The 25241-nt window shown below is 54.4% G+C and overlaps 2 protein-coding genes across 10 annotated transcripts in view; one reads left to right on the top strand and one right to left on the bottom strand.

The window, feature by feature from the left end:
- Ankmy1 (ankyrin repeat and MYND domain containing 1) overlaps positions 1-25234 on the bottom strand; it is a 33289-nt gene extending 8055 nt beyond the window's left edge. For 2 of the 9 annotated variants that reach the window (XM_005411164.2, XM_005411165.2), the window contains exons 1-11: positions 22475-22829; positions 22203-22388; positions 20311-20500; positions 19349-19492; positions 9627-10099; positions 7515-7731; positions 6986-7144; positions 5716-6140; positions 5021-5192; positions 1626-1766; positions 436-576 (exon numbers count right to left, since the gene is read on the bottom strand). In XM_005411164.2, the coding sequence (XP_005411221.1) occupies positions 436-576; positions 1626-1766; positions 5021-5192; positions 5716-6140; positions 6986-7144; positions 7515-7731; positions 9627-10099; positions 19349-19492; positions 20311-20500; positions 22203-22388; positions 22475-22611 (2385 nt within the window). In that variant the 5' untranslated portion in view covers positions 22612-22829. The other 7 variants (XM_005411158.2, XM_005411163.2, XM_005411157.2 and 4 more) reach the window with 7 other exon arrangements.
- The window catches only part of Dusp28 (dual specificity phosphatase 28), a 1901-nt gene continuing 1012 nt past the window's right edge, over positions 24353-25241 (top strand). Inside the window, exon 1 of the mRNA XM_005411166.2 lies at positions 24353-25219. Coding sequence (XP_005411223.1) covers positions 24827-25219 — 393 coding nt within the window. The 5' untranslated portion in view covers positions 24353-24826. The remainder of the gene's footprint in view (positions 25220-25241) is intronic.

Raw genomic sequence — 25241 nt, 5'->3', positions numbered from 1 at the left:
GCCTGCATACCTGCTCCCATTCCCACAGACTCACAGGAGGAGAGCTGTCCTTCTCCTCTCCTTGCTGAGATGCACATGTGATGGCTGGGCAACTGTACCCTCCCTGCCTTCACAGCTGGCAGCTCATGTGGCTCCTGCACACACACGCACACGTGTGCATGTGTGCATCACCCAGGCAGGCACCCACCTCCACACCCATGCTCCTGTACACACAACAGCTCACGCAGACACTCACATGTGCACACACACATGCACACCGGGCATTAGCGGCTGCCTGGCTGAGGCTCCTCTGACCTGGGAACCCCTGGGGCTCAACACATGGGGCCCCACCCTGGGCTCTTCCTCCCTCCTCACCACGCCTGGCCACGGCTCAGCACTAGTGGGACAGCAGCCCCGCTCTGACAGACAGCCTGCCAGCCCGGCCCAGCCACTCGCCTTGTTGTTGTCCTCCCGCTCGCAAGCCACGTGCAGGGCCGTCCTGCCGCCCTCCTCCACGACGCGCGTGCTCACCGTGTAGTAGATGCTGGGTGGGCCTGGCTCATTGCTGAGCTTCAGGCTTGAGGGCAACAGCTCCAGCTGTGGGCAGCACAGAACCCACTCGAGCCTCTCGTCAGCCATGGCCCCGAGGGAACTCTGACCACGCACTTCCTCCTCATGCATGGGGAGCTTTCCGAAGTCTGGCCTCTCCGTGCCTGCTCCGAACCACCTGATGCTACCCTGTGACCACCTCCCAAGCCTCCCACACGCAGACCCACACTCACAGGTGTCCCCACACTCCCACATGCTCAGAGTCTCCAGGGGGCTCTGTGGCCGGAGGAGAAGTGAGGCGTGGCTCACAGGACAGCGCACAGCTGGGGCTCAGGTGGCATGGGAATGAGGGGCACCTGTTCCCCATGTGCACTTGTGCTGAAGCCCCACCTCGGTCTCCCAGCAGCACCTGGAGAGCCACCCTGGCAGTTGCTGTGCTGCCCGGCCCCTCCCAGGCACACCTGCCAGCACACCTGGTGGCAGAGGGCGTCAGCCCCACCCACCTTGTTGCCCAGTGGCCACAGCCCTCGGGGTCTCTCCCCAATGATAGGGACCCAGGCTGAGGGTACAGCAGGGTCCTGACCACCACCTGCCCTGCCCGGGCACCCCTGAAGCTCAGGCCCCCCTTCTGAGAGCCGCAGGGGAAGGACAGGGGGAAAGGCGTGACAGGAGGCCAGCCCCACTGCCAGGGAGTCGGGGGGGCTGGCGGGGAAGCACAGGGCTGGCCAGGGCCACTCCACCAGGTGGGCAGCAGGGCTTCTGCACAAGGCCAGCCCCGGGCACATGCTGGAAATGATCTAGCTACAACAATGGACCTAAAGGGATGAGAGCAGGTCACCTGCAAGATGTCCTGTGGGGCAGCAAGGACAGGATGGACCCTGTGGCCCAGCAAGGACCCTGTCCCACAGAGCCCTCAGCTACCAGCCCCCTTCAGGTATCTTTGCCCTCCACTTCCCCATGGGCATGCGGCAAATCTCTCTCAGACGGCCAGGGCTTTGGCTCCCTGCTCACTGTCTCTGCCCTGGGCTGAAGTCCATCCCCGGACCAGAGAGCTCAGCCCAGCCCGGACTACCCCCACCCTCGAGCCGCAGGCACACCTTGCCCGGCTTGTACAGCTCGTCCTGGTCAGCCGCCTTGGCGTCCACATCAGTGATGGCGTGGAGCAGCAGCTCTGTGATCCGGACGCCCTCTTCCCCTGGGAGGGCGGCAGCGATGTGGAGCGGGGTCAGGGCCCTCAGCTGCAGGTGAAGCATGGGTGGGTGAGATGGGCAACCCTGGAGCCAGGTGGTGAGGGCTCAGGACTCTGGGCAGGGGCAGACACCAGGGGCATGGCAGCCTGGCCTGAGGGGGCGGACTGGGCCTTTCTAGCACCTGTCTGGGGTTCCCACAGCTCAGCCCCGTGAGGTACAGGACAGAAGGCCTGCAGGGTAGAGGCAGAATACCCACTCAAGAGTGGTGGACTGAAAGTTCTCAACACACCATGCAAGCCACATGTGTCTGGGGCCACACACCCAACGCTAGGCCTGAATAAGAACAATTTTCAACTTCCACTAAGGAAAGCTCCTTCTGGTCCTTGCCAGAGCCTGGCTCAGATGCCACTGCACTGCCAGTCATGCACCTCCTAACTGGCCCACTGTCACCCACAGCATCCCGCTGCCATCGGCGGGGTCCTAGAGGACTATCCCTTAGGTCCAGATCCATGTGACACTGGCTGTAGAAATGCTGAGAACTGCAAGCCACCTCACTAGCCAGTGTGCTGGGGTGACAGAGAGGAGCTGGGGTGCTTGTCTTGCTTTAGGGGTTTCTTCTCGTTGCACAGCCAGTCTAGAAAATGGCACTGTGTCTGTCTCCGCCAGCGGGAGCGCTGACCCATGGGCACTGTCAAACAGAAACACCACGCTCACGTTGCCAGTTCAGGGATCCAAGTAGCAGTCTGCACCTCCAGTGATTCTTTGGAATCCTGGCTGCTCCACATAAATGGGAAGGAGCTCACACCCTGCTGCCACCAAGGTCACTACCCTGCTATCCAAGAGCCTCGACGAGGCGCTGCAGGAGGAGTGGGCCGCACACCACACCTGCGAAAGCACAGTGGGTGGTGTTTGGGCCTTCCAAGAATGGGGACACCAGGATGACCTCAAATGCTATAGTGTGAAGATGGGGGTCCCCAAAAGCCCTGTGGTAAAGGCTGGTCCTGAGGGTGGTGCAGCCATTGAGGACTGAGGCTAGGAGAGGTCCTCGGGCCACTGGGGGTGTGCCCTGGAGGGGACTGTGGACCCCAGCCTGCCCTTGCTCCACTTTGTGCCCCTACCATGATGGGCCTCCCTGGCCAGCTCGAAGCAAGGTGGCAACCTGAGCTTGGACTGAAACTCCCAAGGAGGGCCTGAGGTAACTTACGGCTCACATGGAGAGGGCCCCCAAAGCCTCATACACTCATAGTAGGGCTTTTTGGAGGTGGCTGGATCTAAGGTGTGTGATACTGGGATTAAAGGTGTGTGATAATGGAATGGGGCCAGCACAGTTCTGGGTGTGGATAGAGGATGCCCCACTGTGGGTGTGGGTGGCACTAATCAATAGGCTTGTAGCCTAGATAGATATAAAGGGAGAGAGGGAAAGCAGATTTGCTGCTGCCTGCTGCCTTCTGCCTACCACATCATAGACTGTTTCTCCTCTGTGATGCCCCTCCGCTGTGCCACCCTGCCTTGGAGCCGGCCGACTATGGAATGAAACCTCTACAAACTGTGAGCTAAATAAACCTTTCCTCCTTTAACTTTGGGGTTCAGCTATTTTGTCTCAGCCATGAGAAAAGTAACTAAGACAGTAAAACATTTTCCCTGTTCAGGTTAGTTATATTTACTAATGTGAAAGTCAAATAATGAGCTGAACCTTACCACCAACAGAAGAAGTGCAAAATTAAGCCACGTTGAGGTGCCAATTTCTGCCCAGAGGGGGGATGGGCTTTGGGGAACAACGAACACCTGCCTCCTGGTGGACAGATAATGGACATAGCCCCGGCAGGGCCTAATTCAGACACACTCAGCCAGCAGGACCACCGGGGAACTTGCTTTTCTAGCACTAACTGCCAAGTGCCATGCAGGTCTCAGTTTATTCACAGCAATTTCACTTCAGCAAAGATGCAGACCAGGTCAGATAACACCCAGCAGCACCAGGAGAAAGAACTACTACGCAGTCCCAAAATATGAGGAACTTTCTATGCACTGCCATAAGAAGTTCCCCTAGACAGCTACCTAAGGAAAGAAAAAAATCAAGGCACAGCCTGCCAGCCGCCTGGGGAGCCAGGGCGCGGAGCCGCCTGCACGAGCAGCCTGGGCCTGTCTATGGCAGAGTTCGGAAGCTCTCACCTTCGACTTTTTCTCCAAGTTCTTTCAAGTTTGGTTCGGAGTCTGGCGGTGCATGAGCCAGCGTGAGGCCTCCTTGCTTATCCTACTTTGCGGGACCCCACAGGGGCTGCTACAGTACACAGCTCAAGGACCTTGCTCTGGCCTGGATGTTTCTCCTCCCAAATTCAAGCAGCCAACTACGGTCAGAGTCCAGGCACAACGGTAAAATGCAGAGATAAGGCCATGCTAAAGGGAATGAAGATGTCAGGCCAAGCCCTCACTTGCCGACACACCAGTTTCCCTCCCTGTCACAGAGCGGCTAACAAGGGCCATGGGAACAGTCACCAAAGCTCAGCCTCACCTCTTCTTCCCAGAAAGAAAAGGAGTGGGTGGCAGGGCTGCGCACACCCCCACCCCAGGGCAGTCAAATTCACGGGGGCTGGGCCCTGTGCCCCAACACAGGTGCTTCTAGAAGCCCTGTCCCGGGAGGCAGAAAGGATCTGGGCCAGGCAGGAGGCTGCCCCAGGGGACAGAGTGGAGCAGCCAGAGGTTTGAACAAGCAAAGCTCAAGGAGCTGCGAGTCTGCAAAGAAAGCCCAAGGCAAAACAGAACTTTCTCCTCTCTGGGGCTCGCTCTCTGAACGCAGGCCACTCTACTCAGGAGCAGAATGCTCTTTGGAGCATGTCCCCTGGAAGGTGGGCACTGGCTCAGAATGCGGAGATGCCTCCCAGGAGGCCACGGTCTCCAGGCTGGGCAGGAGCAACAGAGGACAGTGTGGAGGAACCACAGTGGTGTCTCCAGAGACGAAGCATAAGTCGGATACACTGGTTTCCTCTAAAATGGGAAATCTGTGGTTTTTCTCAGCTAGGAGCATTACTGGCTGCATCTGCCAGGCAAAGGCAGAACCTCAAGGCCGAGCGCATTTTGCTAAGCAGCACCTGTCTCTCCACCTGCGAGCCCAACGCCCTTGCTCCCTGTGGGAGGCTCCTTTGGAAGCTCCTCCCTGGGCCTGCTTCAGAGTCCCCAGAGGTCACCAACACCTTCCAGCCAGGCGGTCCCTGCAGGGGGCACCCAGAGGAGCTACAGGCTGAGTGAGGAAGAGCCAGGGCCTTGCTGGTCCCAGATGGCTGTGCCTACCCAGGGTGGGTGCCTACCTGGGGCGGGTACCGGATGTCGGTCCTGGCCCCGCTCTCCAGCAGCAACCGCACCCCATCCACATCCCCGGCCTTCACGGCGAAGAACAGGGCTCGCATGGGCACACTGCACAGGTTGGGGTCTGCGCCTCGGTGCAGAAGCAGCTTGATGGTCAGCCACCGGCACCTGTGTCTGTGGGAACCAGCGGGAGGGACGCTGTTGCCCCCTTGCACAGAGGACCGCAGGTGCCCCCCAGGTGGAAAGCTGTCTGGGAAGAGCACTGACCCCACAAACACCCAAACTTGGCACTCACAGCCTTCCTAGAAAACACCCAGGTCACCCCCTTCCAGGGGGCCTGGTCCCTACCCCGGGAGGGACACGGCTGTCACCAGCCAGTCCCTGCTGGGCCCCAGACCTGGGGAGTCACTCAGCCTCGTTGAGGAACCCATGAGCAGGGGTGCAGGAGTCAGGAGCACTTTGTTAAGGGACAGGGATCAGAAGCGCGGAGCAGCACCGGCTCCATGTCTAGGAAGTTACACCACACATAGTCCACACACACCACACAAGTCACACATACCACACACATCTGCACACTCCGAGTACCACACACACCACTGGGGACTCTGCCCAGGGTGCTGCAGGGCAGTGAAGTGCATCCTCCAAGCTCAGGCTGCACCACGACTCCCACCCCGCCAGCCGGAGCACAGAGTCTTACTCGACCATGGACCACGCCATCCTCCTCATGGTGCCCTTGTCCGGGACAGCAGGGCTCTGCAGCGTGCTGTAGACCTGGGCACTCTTCTCCAGCATGTCCCTCGAGAGCCGGATGGAGTAGTTGTGCACACACAGGTTGGAGTCGAAGTGCACCTCACTACACACGGTGGACGCTTCCGGGCCTCCTGACGTGTCCTCCTGCCCTCTCTCCCTGTCACTGAGAGTGCCCTGTCCCGAAGGGGAGCTGGACTCCAAAGACTGCCAAGCACTCAAGGCTGGCCCATCCTCCTGGCTGCCCGAGGGGCTTGACGGTGGCTTCTGCTCCCTGCTGGCTGGGGTGGGTTCCACTATTTCGTAGGTGGACTGCACGTTCGTCTCCACACACAAGGGCGAAGATTTGGGGATGAGAAGGGACTTTGGATTTTCCTTTGGAAAGTACCCAAAAAAGCGCCATTAAGAGAGAGAAGAAATGGAAGCAGCTCACCCAACAACTGTCTCAGCAAGCCCCTGCGCCATCTCGGACAGCCCAGGCCTGGGATATGCCTCTCACCCTTGGAGAGGAAGGAAACACCCGGGCAGCCACCACCCAAAACCGGAGGCTGGGCAGGTCAAGCCTCAGGGCTCATGGCGCCACAGCCGTGGCCCTGGCTCCCGAAACATGGCCCATCCCAGACAGAGCAGCGCTCTGTGTGACACATGAACATGCAGCAGAACGTCTCACTCATGTTCTTTTTAAAGGATTACCAGCAGACAGGATCTTATTTTGGATCCTTTAAGCTGAATAAAACGCATTCTTAAAATTATTTTCAGCTGATTTGCTTTTTAATGTGGTTACTGGAAAAGGGCAAGTGTGCATGTGGCTCGTGCTGTGGTTTGCACCCTATTTCTTTCAAATACACTGCGCTCAGGCTGCTCTTGCTGTGAGCTACCACTCTCAGAGCTCAGGACCCCAAGGATGGCATTGGTGTCACCAAGAACTTGTGAGAAGTGCACATGCTGGGGACCGTCACGGATGCCACCCCTCATGCACACTGGGAGGGGCAGGTCTCGGGGTCCCCAGGTGCTGCACTGGAAGCTTTAAGGGACACAGGGGACTCAGCACATGGCATGGCATGCAAGATGCTGTGGGCAGTGCCCAGGCTCTGCTCCAACCCCTTTCTCACCAATCCTGGGTGAGCCTGGGCCACATGGGGGGAGGGGGCTGGTGGACATTAGAGGGACAGAAGGGCAGGTGGGAGCAGTGAGTGGAACAGTGGCTGATGGGGGCTGACCTGGGGTATGGTCCTCTCAGCAACGTTGGGCTTGAAGGACTCACTGGGGTAGTAGAGGAGGAAGCACATGTTGAGTGGTGTGAGGCCCTCATCTGTGAACCCGTTCACGTTGGCCCCGTGGTCCAGGAGAAGGCTGACGATGTCATTGTGGCAGTGCACCTAGAGGGAGACAGGCCAGACTCAGGGGACAGCAGCCGGCTCTCAGGGAGGGCTGAGGAGGGTCGCCTGGGCTCGTGCTGCTCCTCCTGAGGCCCCGCCATGGCAGGCAAGCACAGGCACTCTCAACAGAGTGCAGAGGAACACAAGGGCAAGAGTGAAACAAAGCTCAGAGAGGCCACACAGTCAGCTCTTCTTCTCCACTTGACCTTGTCTATGCTCTGGAGGGTGGGGCAAGTACAGCCCCTCAGCACCCCATGACAGCTGCTTTGTTCCTGCAGAGGGGAGCGGGGGACCCCACCAGGAGTGCACCAGCAAGGACGCTCATGGCTCAGCCTTCCTTAGTACCCACCAGGTGGGGGTGGGGGCTTACCGCGGCTGCAGCAAGCACAGAATAGCCCTTTGAATCAGCCACATCAGCATAGGCAAGATTGTCCTTCAGAATCCCATAAATCCAGTCGTAGTCCCCTTCCTCGGCCTTCAAGATCATCTCTTGGGAAAATTGCTCCTTGGGCCCACTGCATGCAAAGCCACTGCGGTTCCCCTCCAAGATGGCGCCCATGTTCCAGTTGGTGTGAGCTTTCTTGTTCCTGGCAACACAGGAGGCCTCAGTGGTGGACCAGGCTCTGGACTATGCAACACCTTCCATGGGAAAGGGCCCAGGGAAAGCCACCCCCTCTGCCCCTTGACCTCATTCCCCAGGCCCCACATTGCCCGGGGCCTTCTTTGTTCCAAGAGTCCACTCCTTGGGCACCCTGAGCCCTGGCAGCTGCACCACCAGCAAGTCACAATCACAATGGAGTGCATAGTGGTGGGGACATGTCACCTATAGGTAAAGATGATTGGGCCAAGTGCCTGTCCCAGCAGGAATGTGCTAGCTGCACACAAACCCCATGCGTCTCTGACTCGTCTGGATCACTCTGTCTGTTGAAAAACAGGCTCTAGAGCAGGAGTCTTGTGGAGCAGTGGGAGGCTGAGACATGCCTGGCTCCGCCACTCAGCACCAAGGACCCACATCCTGTTCTCTGCTCATTTGCTTTTCTGTTTGAATACAGATTTTTCATGGTCCCTGGGTTATTCATCAAACAACACTAAAGCCTCCTGTGTACACAAAAGTCTCACTCACAATCAACAGCCCAGAAATTTGTGGCAATTTCTGCAGCCAACAGTTGTTAGTAAGGTTAAGTTGATGTTTGCAGGATGAATGGCCAGCTGGCTGGAATGACGGCTGGCTGAGTAGGTGAGTAGGTGAGTAGCTGCGTGGTGTGTGCCCGGCTGGAAAGATGGTTACAAGGATGGATAATGGATGAAATGTTGGTTGCATGGATGGATGGATTGACAGGCAAGTGGCTGAGTGGATGAATGGTTAGATGGAGTGATGGTTCCATGGATGGATGGGTGGTTGTATCAATGGGTGGACAGATATATGGATGATTGGATGGACAGTTGGATGGATGGATGGACAGATGATTGTCTGGATGGATGGAATGATAGTTGCTGGAATGGCTGAAAATGTAACTACTTGTGGTTATCAAATATGTATCCTTAAAGTGCAGCGCTGCCTGAGGCCAGCATTTAGAAAAGGGATTAGGAACTTCTTGACTCTTAGCTTGTGGGAAGGGGACCAAGAGCTGGAGGGGCAGGGCTGGAGGGGGTGAGAAGTAGAACATGAAGACGTGTCACACTCATCACCAACTCCCCACCATGCGTGCGATCACTCCGTGCTACAAATATGTAGTGGTAAAAGTTTCAAAGAAAGAAAAACAACAAAAGAAATTCAACAGTTTCCCTTAAGTAGGTGCAGAGTATCCTGGTGTTGTGGAAGGGGTTGGCATGGAGTCACTGGAGACCCACAGCACAGCTTCCTGTGTACTGCCACCCTTAGGAACCAGAATTCCAGTCAGCCTGCACACCCACTTTGCCCCGAATCCCTTCTTTTGCTCTTGGCCAGATCCTGCACTTACATGATGATAACAACCTTCTCTCCAGGTCACTCCTGCTCAGGCACTCAGCCCATGGCACACCTAGCCACAGACACAAACCCTGGTTCAGGGTGCACTAGCTCAGACTCACAGAAGAGGAAACATTCCTAAGTCTCAAAGCCAGTATCTGCCCTGTGGGGTTTTCCCCCCAGGGCTCCACACCAGCTCTGGGACTGCCCGGGCTTCCCACTCACCAAATCACCTCCCAACCATGCCTATCCTAGAGCAGGGTTGAGTGGGGCTCTGGGGTACCCATTCCTCTGTGCAGACCGCCAGCCCATTCCACTCAGGGAGCAAGTATGGTGGGGACCTTCTCTTCCTTTCCACTCCTGGACTGTGCCCATCACTGGAACAGGAGCTGCACATTTACGTCCCCAGTGAGCAAGGCTGCCAGTCAGTTGGCCTCAGGGGCACCTGGCACTAAGGACCCTAGGAACCCACCTGAAGGGGACATCTGTCCACAGAGGGACAACTGGATGGAGGAGAAGGACCAGACTGATCACCTGAACTTATATGCCTGCTTCTGGATTTTGACCAATAAAGGTGTTTCGTTCATTATAAACCAGGGTTCCCCATCGTCGACAAATGGCGGGATGCCATCCATAAAGATGTGGGCGTCCAGCTCTCTGCGGAAAGAGCTTGTCATGGGCAGGTGGCAGTAATCAGTTGAGTAGACCTGTATCTCCATGGGCAGCGTCAGGTTATCATTCAGGAGAAAGCGCTTATACTCATAAAAGAAGGGGTCCTGCCCCTCAGGTGGGCCCCACTCCGCTCTCTCCTGGTCTGAGAGGCTGATCCTGTCCCGTGAGCGTGTGAGGAAGGCGGAGAACTCCGGGTAGCTGCGCACTGAGAAGCTGCCGGGCATCTCCGTGGCCAGCTTGATGAGGTGCTCGCGGAACCACAGCCCCACGTCCTGGCTACCATCGGGGTAGGTCTCGACGCCGGGCCCAAATCGTACGTCCGCTTTATACAGGCCCTGCAGGGAAAACCGACAGGGCCACGAGAGACGGCTCAGCGGAGCTGTGCACCGGTGACCAGTGCCCTAACACACAGGCGAAGCCCCTCAGAAGGCTGCTCATTCACTCAGCACACGCTGACTCCGCAGCCTCCACAGGTCAGAACCTCCCATTCCCCAGGGGAGGCGCTGGCGGGGAAGGGTGCCGGGGAGAAAGCAGGGGGACAAAGGGTCATGGGGGTCCTCTGAGAGGCAGGGAGGACAGGAAAGGTGGAGGTGCACTTCTGGGAGCCTCCGAAGCCAGCTCAGCCTCCAGCATTTTCAGGGACAGCTGCCCAGGTCAGGGAGGAAGAGGGGAAGGAGGGGAAGAGCAGCTGATCCCAGCCCCCTGGCTTCCTTGACCCTAGCAGACAGGACAATTTCCAGGGTTTTCCAGATGTTTCCATCACTTGGAGCAGCCTCTGTCTCACACTCTCTCCCTGTGTCTGTCTGTCTCTCTCTCTCTTCCCCTCACCCTCCTCTCTCCCTTCCTCTCCCTCTCTCCCTCTCTCTTCCTCCCTCCCTGTATCTCTCAGAGAAGAAGGAACAGCCCAGGAGGGTCTCAGACGAGAAACACTGAGCAGCAGTCCTGTGCGGGACCACAGGGAACCGCCCGGCTCCCCAAGAAAGTGACTCCCCTGAGATGGCACTGAGACGTGGAGGTCACGCAGGGCACAGGGGACAGCCCAGTGGAGGCACAGGGGCCTGAAACACAAAGCAGCGGGGCTCTGGCTCCCTGTGCCTGCACCTCGCAGGAAGCAGGACGGCTCAGTCCTGCACCTGTCCCACATGCACTCCTCCAGGCAGAGCATCGTGGTCAGGGTGGCGCTGAGGACAGGGGCCTGGGGAGGCTCGGCTCTGCCCAGCAGGGGTCACACAGGTGGAGCCCACTGGGGGGCGGGCAGGTGAAGGGCAGTGGGCGCAGGAAGGAAACAGAAGAAACAAGGGAGGCCGAACCTTCCCTTACCCTGAGAGCCACGGGCCGTGTCCTGACTGTGCTGCCTCAGGGTGGCCTGCGGCTATGAGCCCAGGGTCTTCCTGCCACCCCCGGGGTGACTGCAGCGGCCTCCTCCAGGCCCTCCCTGCAGGGCCTCTGCCCACACCACCCTCCCCACCCAGAGGAAACTGCACCTGACAGGGCGAGGGTCAGGAAGGGACAGGGCCTGTCGCCGATGCCCCTAGACCCCTAAACCCCAAGGGCCCATGGCCATCCGTCTCCCAGAGACCCCTCAAATCTGAGGCACTCATAAGCAGATGGGCACACCTTGAGACCACACTGTCAAAGGAAATAAATCAGATACACAAGCTTCAGTATCGAATGGTTTCTCTTATAAGAGAAACCCAACGTGTAACCGAAGGAGAGAGCTAAATAACAGATATATAACAAGAAGTACAGAGCCGGATCCTTTGCAAAAGGGAAGGAGACCGGGAGACAGCGGGAGGGGTGGGGGGCAGTGAAAAGAACTAAGATGTGTGAGGCGAGCGCGAGCGCCAACTGAGGAATGTGATCCCTACGTGCTTCCAGCACATACTGATAAAAATAAAGTGTCTTTGAAAGAGTCCTCAGAGGTGGCAGCACTTGCGATTCCAGCCCCACCGCTTTGTGGGAAAGTGCAGACGTCGTCAAGCAGGACTTTCTCCCAAAGTTCAGCTGAGCTGCTGCCCCGACAGTGAAGGTGTCCCAGGCACCCTGCCAAGGCTCCAAACACAGATGACCTCAGAGGACTGCACCCCACCCCCCATGACAGTGCTCAGAAAAATGAGCTCCCTGCACATGCATGACCACCCCTGTGGTGGACTGACAACTGGTGGTCAACTTGTAACCCCCAGCTGAACTGAGTAAGCGTGGTGCTGGGTGTGGGAGGCCCACCTGGGGATTGCTGCCAGCAGCAGGGAGAAGAAGAAGAGGCTGTCAGGAGCTGGTAGAAACTGTTGGGAGCTGGTAGAAGCTGTAAGGAGCTGTAGGGAGCTGTTGGTTCTCTTGGCGGAGCTCGTCATGCTGGCTTTCCTGATGAACTTGGCTGTTCTCAGCATCCAAGGAGCTCGGGACCTGGTTGTTGCTGAGGATGGTTTTGGTTCACTTTGGGGGAGCTCTGGTCCTCACGCTGAGCACTGCTTCCTGGCTCCAGAGGGAAAGATGATGCACTGCTCAGTCTCCTGGAGAAGCTTGTTGCATTGGCTTTCTTGATGGGAACTCGGCTGTTCTCGTCAGAGGAGCTTGGGACCTCACTGTTGCTGAGGATGGCTGTGGTACTTTTTGGGGGAGCTCTGGTTCTTACTTTGAGCATTGCTTCCTGGCTCCAGTGCAGATCCCTCAGCCTGCTAGCACAGATCCTTCATCCCGCTGGCACAGACTTTCTAGATTCCACCACTGACCTTTGGGCCTTCCCAGTGCAGATCTGTGAAACAGGCCTGCACAAGACACTGTTGTGGGCTCTTGGCCTCCAGATGGACTCATGAGGGGCGTTGTTATGCCCTCTAGATCTTCAGTTGGATTCATGCAGGATATTGCCGTGGGATCCAGGCCCTCAGCTGGACTCCTTGGTCTTTAGTGTGTGGACAGATGTCCTGCACTCTTTGTATATGATTCTTTGGGGGACTATTATAAATAATCTTATAAAATATGCATCTTGTATTATATTGTTTCCCCTTGTAAACCCTGACTACAACCCCTGCTCTATGCCAGCAGCACAGCCTTACTCAACACCTGCTGCACTACTGCACAGGAAAGCCATGCTCGGGTGGTCCCTAGCTTCCAAAGTGTGGACACAGCACACGGCAGTAAAATGAGCCAGTAACCCTCGGGACTGCCACACCTGAAGAGCTCGAGGCCAGCAGCCAGCAGAAAGCTGGCAGCACTACGAGGAGATCTGTGGGAAGCTGTGGAAGGGGCCGTGGGCTCAGTGGCCGAGGTGCTCTTGGGGTGGCTGGAGCTGGCGAGGGCTGGGGCACTGGGGGCTGAGAGCCACTGGCCTGAAAGCCAGAGCTACAGACATGAAAGCAGGGGTTCCAGCCCCGGGCCCATTAGGGACTGGACCCCATAGCAGGGCATGAGTGGCAGGGAGTGAGTAAAGCTTCCTCTGTATTTGCAGCTGTTCCCCCAGCTCACTTTACAGCCTGAACTCTGCCTCCTTCAGATAAGCATGCATTGTTAGACTCTCATAGGAACGTGGATCCTACAGTGACCTGTGCACAGGATCTAGGTTCCTATGAGAGTCTCATGCCTGATGATCTGAGGTGGAGCTGAGGCAGTGATGCCATCCCTGGGGAGCAGTTGCAAGTACAGACTGCCATTAGCAAAGGGGTTGGATGGTACAGAGACCACAGTGAATCCACTGCTTACAGATGCTATCAAAACCCTAGCAGTGGGTAGAAAGCAACAAGCAAGCTGCATGTGGTGGCAGGCTTTGTAGCGGTGAGCAACTGGCTGTGCTTCACTGGCACAGCTGCATCTGGTGGAGGCTGCAGGTCAGACCCCCACACCTGCGTCAGTGAGCACCCACATCGTGAGCGCCCGCATTCCCTGTGTGACCAGCAATCCAAGGAGCAGCTGAGTCAGCAGGCGGGCAGGAGAGGAGTTTCCACAGATGGCACCAAGGTGCCAGTCCCCAGTGTCCTTTAAACAGTGCTTACCTGGACGTTCCAGTCCCTCTCTGCTTAAAATGTCCCTTTCACGAGCCAAGAGTCTTAGGAAGGCAAAAGCCGCATTTCGGGGTAGGGGTACCAAGTGCTCTAGTTTTTCCCAGGGACAATTCAACAGATTTCATCTGTACACTGAAGGTCTTTGGAGACAGCGTGACCCTGAGAATCCTTACCAGCATCAAGGCTGCAAACATATCCCCCTCCAGCACCAGAGAGCTTTTTAACAGATCCCATAGTAGTATACAACTCAGAGAGGAGACAAGAGTGAAGAGAGTCTGAGATTCTTGCATGTTCCCAAAGGAAAGCAAAGGTATAAATTAATAATGGATGCCAGACGCAGTGGGGCATGCCTGTGATCACAACCACTATGTGCCACCATGTTTGGCATAACCTTTAAAAACGTAAAAACTGGCTGGGGATAAACTCAGTGGCGTAAGTGCCTACCTGGCAAGCACAAGGTCCTGAGTTTGATTCCTAATACCCCCTGCCAAAAAAATGTAAAACCTGTTTCTAGTTTGCACCACACCAAAAAAGCCAGGTGGGCAGATGGCTTCTGGGTGGTGGTCTGCTGAGCCCTGGAGCCAGCGAGGGAAGGGCCTGGCCTGCAGCAGGTGTGGCTGTGGCTGTGACTGTGACCTGCAGGAGGAGCCCTGCAACCTCTGATTCCCAGGGCTCAGCCCTCACTTGCCCACTGGACAAGCTCTTCGGCATGACCAGTGCTGTCCTAAGCACCTCTGTGTCACCAGGGCTCCAGCCTTTCTCCTACAAGGGTAATTCCTTCGGTTTCTCTATACCAGGAACTAGCAGTCATAATAGTCATGATTTAGGCAAGTCAGCATTAACATCTACAGCCACTCAAGGAGATTCACGATTATAAAAAGTTAATCTAGCCAACAGTGATATCCTTGCACTCAGTATTGATGCTTTCTTCTTAAAGTCACTGCCTAGGTGAGGAGAAATGCGTAACTATCACTACTTAAACAGACTTTTCTTTTCTTGTAAACTGAATCTTTCTTTAAAAAAAATCCTCAGATCTACAACGTCCCCTCGCCAAAGAGTCTGTCCTTTCTAGTTGCTGCCTTTCTAGTTTGCTGCCTTTCTAGTTTGTACCACAGACTCTGGATTCAGCGGGGAAACCGCTACATTTGGGGTAAACAGCACCTCGAGGGCAGCCCGTGCTCCCACTGCACACTGCAGAGCGGGGTCCTGGCTCCACTCCTTCAGGACAAACCTGACTCAGCTTCCTAAATCCTCTTCTTTATCCAAGGAAGATTTCTTTTTTAAAGGAGCTTTAAGTAGTCTGGGACTTGAGTATCAAAATATAAAAGCTGCCCCATTTCAAGTGTTTGGGAGAGAACATCAACCCACACCACCGGACACGTACCCGTCCTAAACAGAATGACTGTCATTTTCCTTTACACCACGGGAACAGAAGAGGAAGCCTTGCACATGCTCATCCTCTTACACATGTGCACCCAGCGTGGCTTGAGGTCTGCAAGAACAGAGCTGGCTGAGGCTTTGCTCCACCGCTCTCTGACCACCTCTTCTCAGTCAGGGTGGCACTGGCCCGCCCTCATCTCTCTCCACTTTGCAGACAGCATTCTGAGATTCTGACCATGTTCCGCAGTCTCTTTGCAGATGGTAAGGAGGGAATCTTCTTTCAGCAAAGCAGAAAGGATGCACTGCAGAGCCTTCCATCTCCTTCTCTTCTCTCCTCCCGCTCCTCACCCCCACAAGACTCCGAGGATGTAGGCGCCATACACAGCTCAGTATACGAGATCAGGAATATTAGCAAAACCCTGTCTCAAAATTTTAAAAGAATATTCTAAAGGGCTGGGGATGTAGCACAATTGTAGAACATTTGTCTGGCATGTGCAAAGCCCTGGGTTCAATCTCCATTACTGCCAAAAAATAACTAATAGTAGAATTAACAAGTCACCATGCTCATGCTGTAATTCTTAGGGCAGTGCTAAAAGAAGAGAAAAAGAATGTAAAATTCTCAAAGTGACAATCTGAAAATAAAATAAATTTTTAAAAAACTACATCAATCCAAATGAAGGCAAGAAAGAAGAAATATTGAACAAGTAAAACAGAAAGTGCAAAAGATAGTAGATTGAATCTCAAATCTTTAACTATTTCTATTAAATGTACATAGTGTAAATCAAGAGTTTTCCAATAGAATGTCATGGGTCACACACCTAATTTAAATTTGCTAGCACCCACATTATGAAAAGTAAAAACAGCCAGGGTAAGTAATTTTCAACTCACATTTTTATTTAACTCTGTCCGAAATACAATTTCAACATACACTTAAGAGTCAAAATTGTTGAGATATTTTGCCTTCCTTTTTCCTCAATGTATCTTCAGAATTTGGCATGTTTTGAGCTACAGCACACCTGTTTTAGTTACTGTTCTCATTGCTGAGACACCCAAAGTTAAAGAAGGAAAGGTTTATTTGGCTTATACTTTGTAAAGATCTCAGTTCGTAGTTGGCTGGCTCCAAGGCAGGATGGAATGGCAGAGGAGAAACAGTCCATGGCAGGCAGAAAACAGGAGGAGAAGGCCAAGCTACAAGTGACAAGAATAGCTTTTTTCTGTCCCTTTATATTCTACCTCGCACACCTGCCCTTAGGGCAGGTAGTACTCACACCCAGAACTATGCCAACCAATCAGCAGATTGCTTACTAATCATACATCCTTAATCCCAGCATCACATACTCTAGATGGAGCCAGCTCTGAAAAAGCCCCACTTATGACAGCACAAGGCTCTGTGGGGGGCATTTAGATACAAACTCTAATACACCCTAATTTGGACCTCCCAGATCTCGAGGGTTCAGGAGACACCTGAAGGATGCAGGTGCCATACACAGCTCAGTGTACGTCATTGCTGAGCATCACAGGGGACAGTGCAAGGCCAGGTGTCAATGGCAACTAGCAGACTAGATTTAAACAAACACAGATGCACACATTTTAAAAAATAAAGAATATTTAAAACAGTAAAACAGAGAGGTTGTAAGAAAAGCTATAAAGAAAGATACATCAAAGAAAAATAACCTCAACAAGCTGATACAGCCTTACTAATATCTAAAAGTTAGACTCTAAATCATAAAATATTGTAATAATTTTTAAAAGACAGTATCATTTCATAATAATAAAAGGTTCAACCTACCAGGAAAATATAATGAATCTAAAACTCTATCCATCAAATAATATATTCCTAGAATACATGAAGCTAAATATATATATATATATATATATATATATAAATTCTTGACAGAATTGTAAGGCATTAACAAGAAAATTCACAGAGTAAAGGAGTCTAATACACCTGGTTCAGTCTTTGATATAACGACACAAACAGCAAAAGTGAACTGAGGCTCACAGAGAATAGCATGGTCAACAACTGCAGAAATGGACATTCTCTTTGTGAGGACACAAACATTTAAAGAGATTGCCATGGTCTGGGTCCTAAGAATTGAAATCACACAAATTATATGCATATATAGTGATAGTTGATAGTGTCAACTTGAGTGAGAAACACCCAACTACATTGGCTCAGCACAGTTCTGGGTGTGGAAGACCCACCCTAGGGAGGATGGTCACTGGAAAGGTATAAAAGGGAAACAAAAAAGGAAGGATTGCTCTGTTTTCTTCAGAGGCGCTCCAGTCTTCACTTTCACCTTGGACGTTGTCTCCTGGCTTCCAGCGCAGACCCTTCAGTTTTCCACCCCAACCCTCTGGCCTCCTGATACTGACTCACACAGGACACTACTCAGAGCTCCAGGCCTTCAACTGGATCCTTCAGACCTGAAGTGTGCAGACCGACCTTCTGCACTCCTCCACACCTGACTTTGTGGGCAGCTATCATAGACCAATTTTGTAAATTCGTATTTATTTGTATATCTTGTATTGTATCAGTTTCTCTAGTAAGCACTGACTGATACAGTAACAGTTAATTAGAACCTAAATTCTGAACTTAAAGCAATACTCTCATTAAAGAAAGAAGAAAGCACAATAGAAATTAGAATACAATTTGAACTGAATGAAAACGGTAGTACAATGGAGTCAGAGTAACAGAGAGCCCGTATGTACACTGTGTAAGAAAAAATCAGAAAGAGCAATGCTAGAAAATAATACCAAATCATGGTAGAGGTGCATAAAACAATAAACAGAAAATGAAAAAGAACCAAACAGAAAGAAGACCAATTCATTCAAGAAATGCAAATTAAAACAACACTGAGAGTCCATCTCACCCCAGAAAGAATGACTGTCATCAAGAAATCAACCATAACAAATGCTGCAAGGGATATGGGGAAAAAGGAACCATTCTCTACTGTTGGTGGGAGTGTGGAAATCAGTGTGATGATTTCTCAAAAAACCAAGATTGGAGGTCCCATTTGACCCAGCTATTCTGCTTCTGGGTATCTTCCCAGAAGAATTAAAAACACCATACCACAGCGATATATGTACACCCATGTTTATAGCAGCACAATTTGTAATAGCTAGATCCTGGAAACAACCCAAATGCCATCAACTGAGGAGTGGATAAAAAAGATGTGGTCATTTTACACAATAGAATATTACTCAGCCTTAAAGAAGGATCAACTGGAGACTTTTATAGGTAAATGGATGCAACTCGAGACCATACTCATAAGTGAAATAAACCAGACTCATATGTGCAAATATCATATTGTCTCCCTAGTGTGAGAAGCTAAAAGAGTAAATGTGATCCAAAATGTACAATAGATAGTGTAAAATGGGAAGAAACTTCAAAAAGAAAGAGAAACTGGTTTACGGGAATGGGAAAAAAGAAGGGAAAAGCAAAAGGAAAAATATATATATATATGTATATACAAAAAATAGTTAAGATAGGTAGGCTGCTAATTTCTCTCAGTTGACTGAAAAGGTAGATCTGTGCTAATACAGTCTGGATAATTAAATGCGGATGTCTCCTACTCTGAGCACCTAACTTAAAGATAAAGATGCGCAACGCATTGACCATTGTTACTCTCCTATCATACCATTTTGGAATTCTGTTCTTATGTTTATGTGTTTGTTGTGTTTTTGTTTCTTTTTCTTTAAAATAAAAATTTAAAAAAGAAAGAAATATCCAGTGGAAGAATATAAGGGTAAATATGAAGCCAAAGAAAGAAAGAAAGGGAGGAAGGAGACCAACTAAGCCAAAAGCAGATTCTCATGGTAACAGAACCATAACATTCGCAAAGTCTGGCGAGACTAACCAAGGGAAAAGAATGCGCGCAGGCCAGGCATGGAGGACGTGCTCAGCACTGCCAGTCAGGGAGGGAGCGGCCACCTACGTGCAGTGACTGTGCCCACAGGAGCTCTGTGAACATGCGAGGGGACGCAAAGCCACGCAGTCCCAGGGCAAGTGGGGCCTTCGCTGGCCACAGGACCCCGCAGTCCCGCTCTCAGGAGTTTACCCAATGTACCAAAAGTGAACAAGTGAGGCGTCCCTCATGTGAGCACTTCAAGTGTTCAGGTGCGTGTTCCCATCGCTCGCCTGAACACACGAGGCCCGCCCACACTCAGCACTTGAGGCCCAACCCTCACACGCACAGGGCCTCTCACCTGGAAGAGCCTCGTCTTCAGGCTCATGCTGCCGTAGCCTTCCCGCTGGCTGAGGTAAAAGGTGCCAGTGAAGCTGCAGCCGTCCGGCCACGTGTAGGTGCCCAGGCCGTGGCAGTGGTCACGGTAAAACTGCCCACGGTAGGCCTGTGGGCAAGAGGTCAGTGAGGCACCTGGATGCCTGCAAGTGGGCTGGGGAGGACTGCCTCGAGGGGCCTCAGCCATAGGGCCTCCGTCAGGCCGGGAGAGGTAGACACTCAGACCCCAACACCCATGCCACCCTGCCCTCTGCCTGCCACTGCATGGGGATGCCAGGGCCCAGGCAGGGCCAGTGCCCACCCAGGCTCAGCAGTCCCAGCCCCATTCTGTGGGCTACCCATCAGGGCAGCAGCCGGGACAACCCCCACCTCAGTACACCAAACCAAGCCCCTTGATGTCCTGGGTGTGGCCATTTTGTCTTGAAGAAGATTCTTTGCCATGTGTTTAATCTTGAACACAAGGCAGTTTCACCAATGTATGTTGCTGCAGTAATTCATAATTCTATTTTTATTTATTTTTGGATTTTTGAGACATAGTCTATCTATGCAGATCAGTCTGGTCTTTTTTTTTTTTTCTTTCAGGCTGGTCTTGAATTTGCTATATAACCCAAGCTTGCCTCCACCTCAGAGATCCTCCTGCCTCAGCCTCCTGAATGCTGGGATTACAGGTGTGTGCCATCATGCCTGGCATCTAATTCATATTTTATAACATCTGTACAGAATACAAATTTATCTTCTGAAGTCACAGCTTTGCAAACCTCGTTCCAGGTATGCTGACGGAAGTCTCACAACCTCCCCTGGGCATTCCAGGCAGGAGGTAGCAGCCTAGTGCTTCCTGCGATGGTCCCAAGGTTCCCATCACCGGACTCTTGGAGAGGCCTGGGCCCCACCCCAGGGAGGACATGGGTGGCAGCAGAAGCCACTTACCTCACCTGTGGGCCAGGAGAACTCGCCATACCCAAGCTTCACATTGAGCCCAAACTCTCCCTGGTAGACACAGCCGTCCGGCCAGGTCTGCACACCTCGGACCAGCTGGATGGGGGCCACCTTCAGGTGCTGCTCACTCAGGCACCCCCCAGACTCCTCAGCCTCCTCCTCCTGGGACACTGGTCCATTCCTAAAAGATATGGCACAGGGAGGGCTGCAGCAGGCGGGACAGCTCTGACAGTGACTTCCTGTGGGCCATGGGGTGCCACCCACCCTCTGCTTTCACCCTCACCAGGACCCCAGGGCAGGCACCACAGCAAGGGAAACTGAGGCACAGAAGTACAGGGATTGCCCAGGGGCACTCAGGAAATGGAAGGTATGGAAAGGGTATTTACTGACAAGGCCGAATGCTGCTGGCCCCTGAGGCAAGGCCAGTCAGCACTCCAGCCCAAGAGGGCCACCTGATCCTCAGGCAGGCACAAGGTGGGTGGCACAGCCACAGGACATGTGTGCTCCAGGCAACGACTTCCTGGGTGGAAGCCCAGCCCCGGCCCACAGCATGCCACAGTCTATCTGCCTGCCTCTCAGCTCTGGAGGGTGGGGGTGTGGGTGTCACTGGCCTAGAGACCAGTCTCAGGGTCCAGCTGGCCGCCTGGCCAACCTAGGAACCCTCAGAGGCCAACCGAGGACCCCAGGTGCGGAGCCCACCTCTGCCCAGGGAGGAAGGGTTCGGTTCCAGAGGGCAGATCGGTCGGGCTGTTGTTACCGGGAGGAGCCAGAGGGCAGCCATCCAGCCACGGCAGTGATAAAAGTGCGGGGCCCTGATTTGGTTTGTTTCTTTCTATTGCTCACCCGTGGTTATAGGCTGAATTTTAGCCCCCTCAAAATAGTGTTGGTGCCCGAAACCACAACAGCCTAGAAGCTAATCCTGTGTGGAGACTGGTCCTGACGGAGGTGAAGTGAGACCATCAGGCTCGATTCCGAGGGGCCTAACTCTGGCCAGAGGTCAGCATAGCCGGGGTCCGCACGTTTGGACGGGAGAGGCACAGGGCGCTGCTGCGCTAGGAAGGGGGATGGGCTGTGCGCGGGCGGAGGAGGCGCCAGCCACCCTTGGCCAGGCTGCGAGCGGAAACTTTGTTAGGCAGCCTGGGAAAATTCACAAACCTGTAATTCCTTGTTTCTCTAAGAGGGATTGGTGTTAACTGGCTTTTCAAAAAATAACGTTGGGGCTGGGGATTTAGCTCAGTGGCAAAAGCGCCTGCCTGGCAAGCGCAAGGTCGTGAGTTCGGTTCCCGGTACCGGAGAAAAACCAAAAAAAAAAAAAATAACGTTAACAGGGGGGAAAGATACCATGTGGTGGGAATGGGAGAAACGGAATTTTTTGTTTTGTTTTGTTTTAGGGTTTTGGTTTGGGGTTTGCGTTTTTTAAAACAGGGTCTCGCTCTGCTGTCCAGGCTGGCCTTGAACTCGCTATGTAGTTCAGGCTGGCCTCCAACTCGCAGCAGTCCCGCCTCTGCCTCCCGGGTACTGAGTTCACAGGCGTGGGCCCCACGCCCGGCAGTAGCGCTTACTCTCAACCCCACAGCAGTGAAGGAGCTGTGCCAACTCGGAACCCCCCACACCCTAAGAGTTACTCCTGTACCCTACTAGAGGCTTGCAGGGTGGCAGAGCAGCGTGGCAGGCGAGAAGGGCCGCCAGATGAGGGGCTCCTTACTGCGTCCGGCCCTCGGGGGCGGTTGGTGTAAGGTGTAGGCTTCTCGAGCTTTCCAGGGTCTAGGTGTTTCAGGGGGTGGGGGAAGTAACTCGTGGCTATCTTTCAGCCCGCCCCAGGGTGCATCCCAGCCACTCTGGACCTCGGTCCGGGTGACATCCTTGCCGGAGGGCCCCTGCACCTTGCAGTGACGAGGCCACAGCTGTCCGGGCGCCCGGGGTCCTCCGCAGCAGGGGGCTGGCCGGTCTGCTCCTCCAGCGGGCCTGTGGAGCTGTAGTCCGGGGTGGTGGAGGAACAATCCCTTTTCATGTCTGTCCTCTCCCAACCTGGAGGCGAAGCCCGGGACCACCACGCGTCCTCAGAAATCCTGCGAAGGATCCAGGATGTCCCCACTGCACCCTGCTCAGGTGAACCGAGTTCCCTTCCCCAGCCGTGCCAGCTCGGTCCCTCCACCTGCAGGCTGCACCAGGGCTTAGGGCTCGGAGAGCGCGCCCCCAACCGTGCCGGAGTCTCCTTAGCTCAAGACCAGGCCGCCGGAGCCATCGGGTCTCCCTGGAAACGACTCGGCCCCGCCCACCCCTTCTGCTCATGCGCCAGCCCCCTCTCCCTGCCTGTGCGCTGCCGTGGGGCCCCGGGCCAGGTGCCTCACACACCTGGAGGAGAGAGCTCTCTGCCGAGACACTGCCGAGATACCGGGCTAGGACTTAATCAAGACCCGCCTGGCTGCAAAGCTAGGCCTTGTACAATGACAGAATAGAGTGGAAGAGGGGGCACCCTGTGCACGGCTGCGGTGTTTGCGTCTAGACACGCTGCAGAGCTGAAGGCGTGCAGCGCCCGTGAGCGCCTCCGCAGGCTGAGGACACAGCCCTCACCAAGACGGCGCGGGGAGCCACCCCAGGCCGCCCCCATCCTGGCGAGCTCTCTGGGGACTACGGCCTCTGCACCAGGACTCGTGTCCTGGGGGCACCTCCTGCACACCCTAGTTGTCTCCCAGTTTACATCTCTCCTCCTCCTTGGCCTCTCAGCTCCTCGGTGCCAGCTTGATTCCTGGATGCCATTTTAGAGCATCACAAGGCACAAACGCCACTCAGGAAAGTTTCATGAAAACATCGTACAACATGCGTGCACCCTAACTGAAATGTAAATGCCACGATCAGCAGAACCGCTCAACTCCGACCTGCTGAGTCAGGACCCGAGGAACGCACCGAGGCAGACAACATTCCAAGCCCGGAGTGTGGCACACGCCTGTAACCCCAATACTCTGGGAAGCTGAGGCAGGATTTCAGGTTCCACCCAACCTGGGCAATTTGTCCACTTAGTAACATTCTGCTTCAAAATTAAGTGGTAGGGCTAGGAATTAGCTGAGTGCAAAAGCCCTGGGTTTGGTCCCTAGTATTGCTGGGGAGAGGGGAGCAATTCAGTGACGCGGCCGAAGGCGCCCGTGCAAAGCCTGGTGGCCCGAGCTAAACGCAGGCATGGAAGTGGACAGTTACTGAGGACGGCTCGGTTAGCAATCCTCAGGCTCCACAGGCGGCAGTGCGAGGTACCCAGTACACTTCAGAAAACTCGCTTCAAATAGGAAGGGCCTCAGGTTTGGTTTGATTCAGCGGCTCAGAACGCCAGCAAGGACCATTTCTTCTCTCTCTGCTTTCATCCAAAGCTGGCTTCCCCTCTCGGTGGTATGGACAGATGGGCGGGGGGATCTTCCAGACCCTCATATTAGAGCCCAAGCCTATTCTTGCGGCAGATAAGGGGATGTGGGCGGTGCTGATTTTCGTGAGCAATTAAGAGCCTGCTCCTGAAGCTGGGAGCAAACTGTGGCGAAAGGGATTTCCATTCTCTCCCTTTCTCAGGAAAGCCAGATCCTTCCTTAGCATGATGAGCAAAGTGTGGGCGGCCAGTCAAGGCCAACTGCAGACATCTGGGCGGGCAGTTCAGGGGCGCATCGGGTTGCCGTAAAAACCTCGTATCACCAATGACTGGGGGGTGCAGGGAAGGGGAAGGCTAGGCGCCCCAAAGGAAACTGTGCAGGCACACTCCGAAGATTCAACAGACTTGGGAGCGCAGGGGTCACAGAGACTAATGCCGAAGGAATGACTGCAAATCTGACGGGCGAAAATGCATCAAACTTTTACTGCCAGCAGAATAAAGTTGTAACTGCAATCAACTGCCTGTCTGTAGGGCCACTTAACAGCTCCTTTTGGCTATTCCCTGAAAAGCACCGTGAGAAAATAGACTCATGACGTCCTCTTAAACGTGAACTTCATGAATGTTTACTGAGTCTAAATAGGTCTTTTAAAGTTACAGCGCTAACCCTAGAAGAAAAACAAACACCAAGTAAATTCTGGTCTATGAAGATGAAACGCTCGTTTTATTTTATATGAGCCATATTTTACAATAAAAAAGGCCTGACAAAAAATTTAGTAGGAAGCAGATAACAAAGTATAACACTGTCACAAAAGTTAACACAGCAAGCCAGGCTTCCCGCGCACCACCCGCGGGTCGGCCTCGTGGCCCCTGCCGAGGACCCGGAGGCCGCCGGGCAGTCTCCACGCCAACTCCTGAGCCCGGCCTCGAGGAGCCACCCATCCCCGAGGCCTTCAGGACACGCCGGGCACCGAGGGCGAGGGGTCCGACAGGGAGCTGACACACTTCCGGTCATGGGCATTGCGTCACGGGTACCGGGCCAGACGCGGCCAATCCGGCCCTCCCGGCCGCAAGGGCCCAGCCAATGGGGCGGCGGCCCAGCCAAGCCCCCCCGTGGCCCCCCCCGCCGGCCCCCACAGAGCCCCTCGGGGCCGCGCGATGGGTCCAGGCGGAGGCGACGGGCGCGGGGCCGCAGAGGCCGCTCCGCTGCCGTTCGTGCGCGTCGCCCCCGCACTCTTCCTCGGGAGCGCGCGCGCCGCGGCTGCCACGGAGCAGCTGACGCATGCGGGCGTCACTCTGTGCGTCAACGTCTCCCGCCAACAGCCCAGCCCGCGCGCGCCCGGTGTGGCCGAGCTGCGCGTGCCCGTGTTCGACGACCCGGCAGAGGACCTGTTAGCGCACTTGGAGCCCACCTGTGCCGCCATGGAGGCCGCCGTGCGTGCCGGCGGCGCCTGCCTCGTCTACTGCAAGAACGGCCGCAGCCGCTCCGCCGCCGTCTGCACCGCCTACCTCATGCGGCACCGCGGCCTCAGTCTGGAGCGCGCTTTTCAGGTGGGTACTTCCGGGCGGACCT

Source organism: Chinchilla lanigera, unplaced genomic scaffold (assembly GCF_000276665.1).
Source record: "Chinchilla lanigera isolate Chin_1 unplaced genomic scaffold, ChiLan1.0 scaffold00141, whole genome shotgun sequence".
Classification (NCBI taxonomy): domain Eukaryota; kingdom Metazoa; phylum Chordata; class Mammalia; order Rodentia; family Chinchillidae; genus Chinchilla; species Chinchilla lanigera.
Note: the sequence above shows the minus strand (reverse complement) of the source record. Positions and strands in the feature narration are given on the sequence as shown.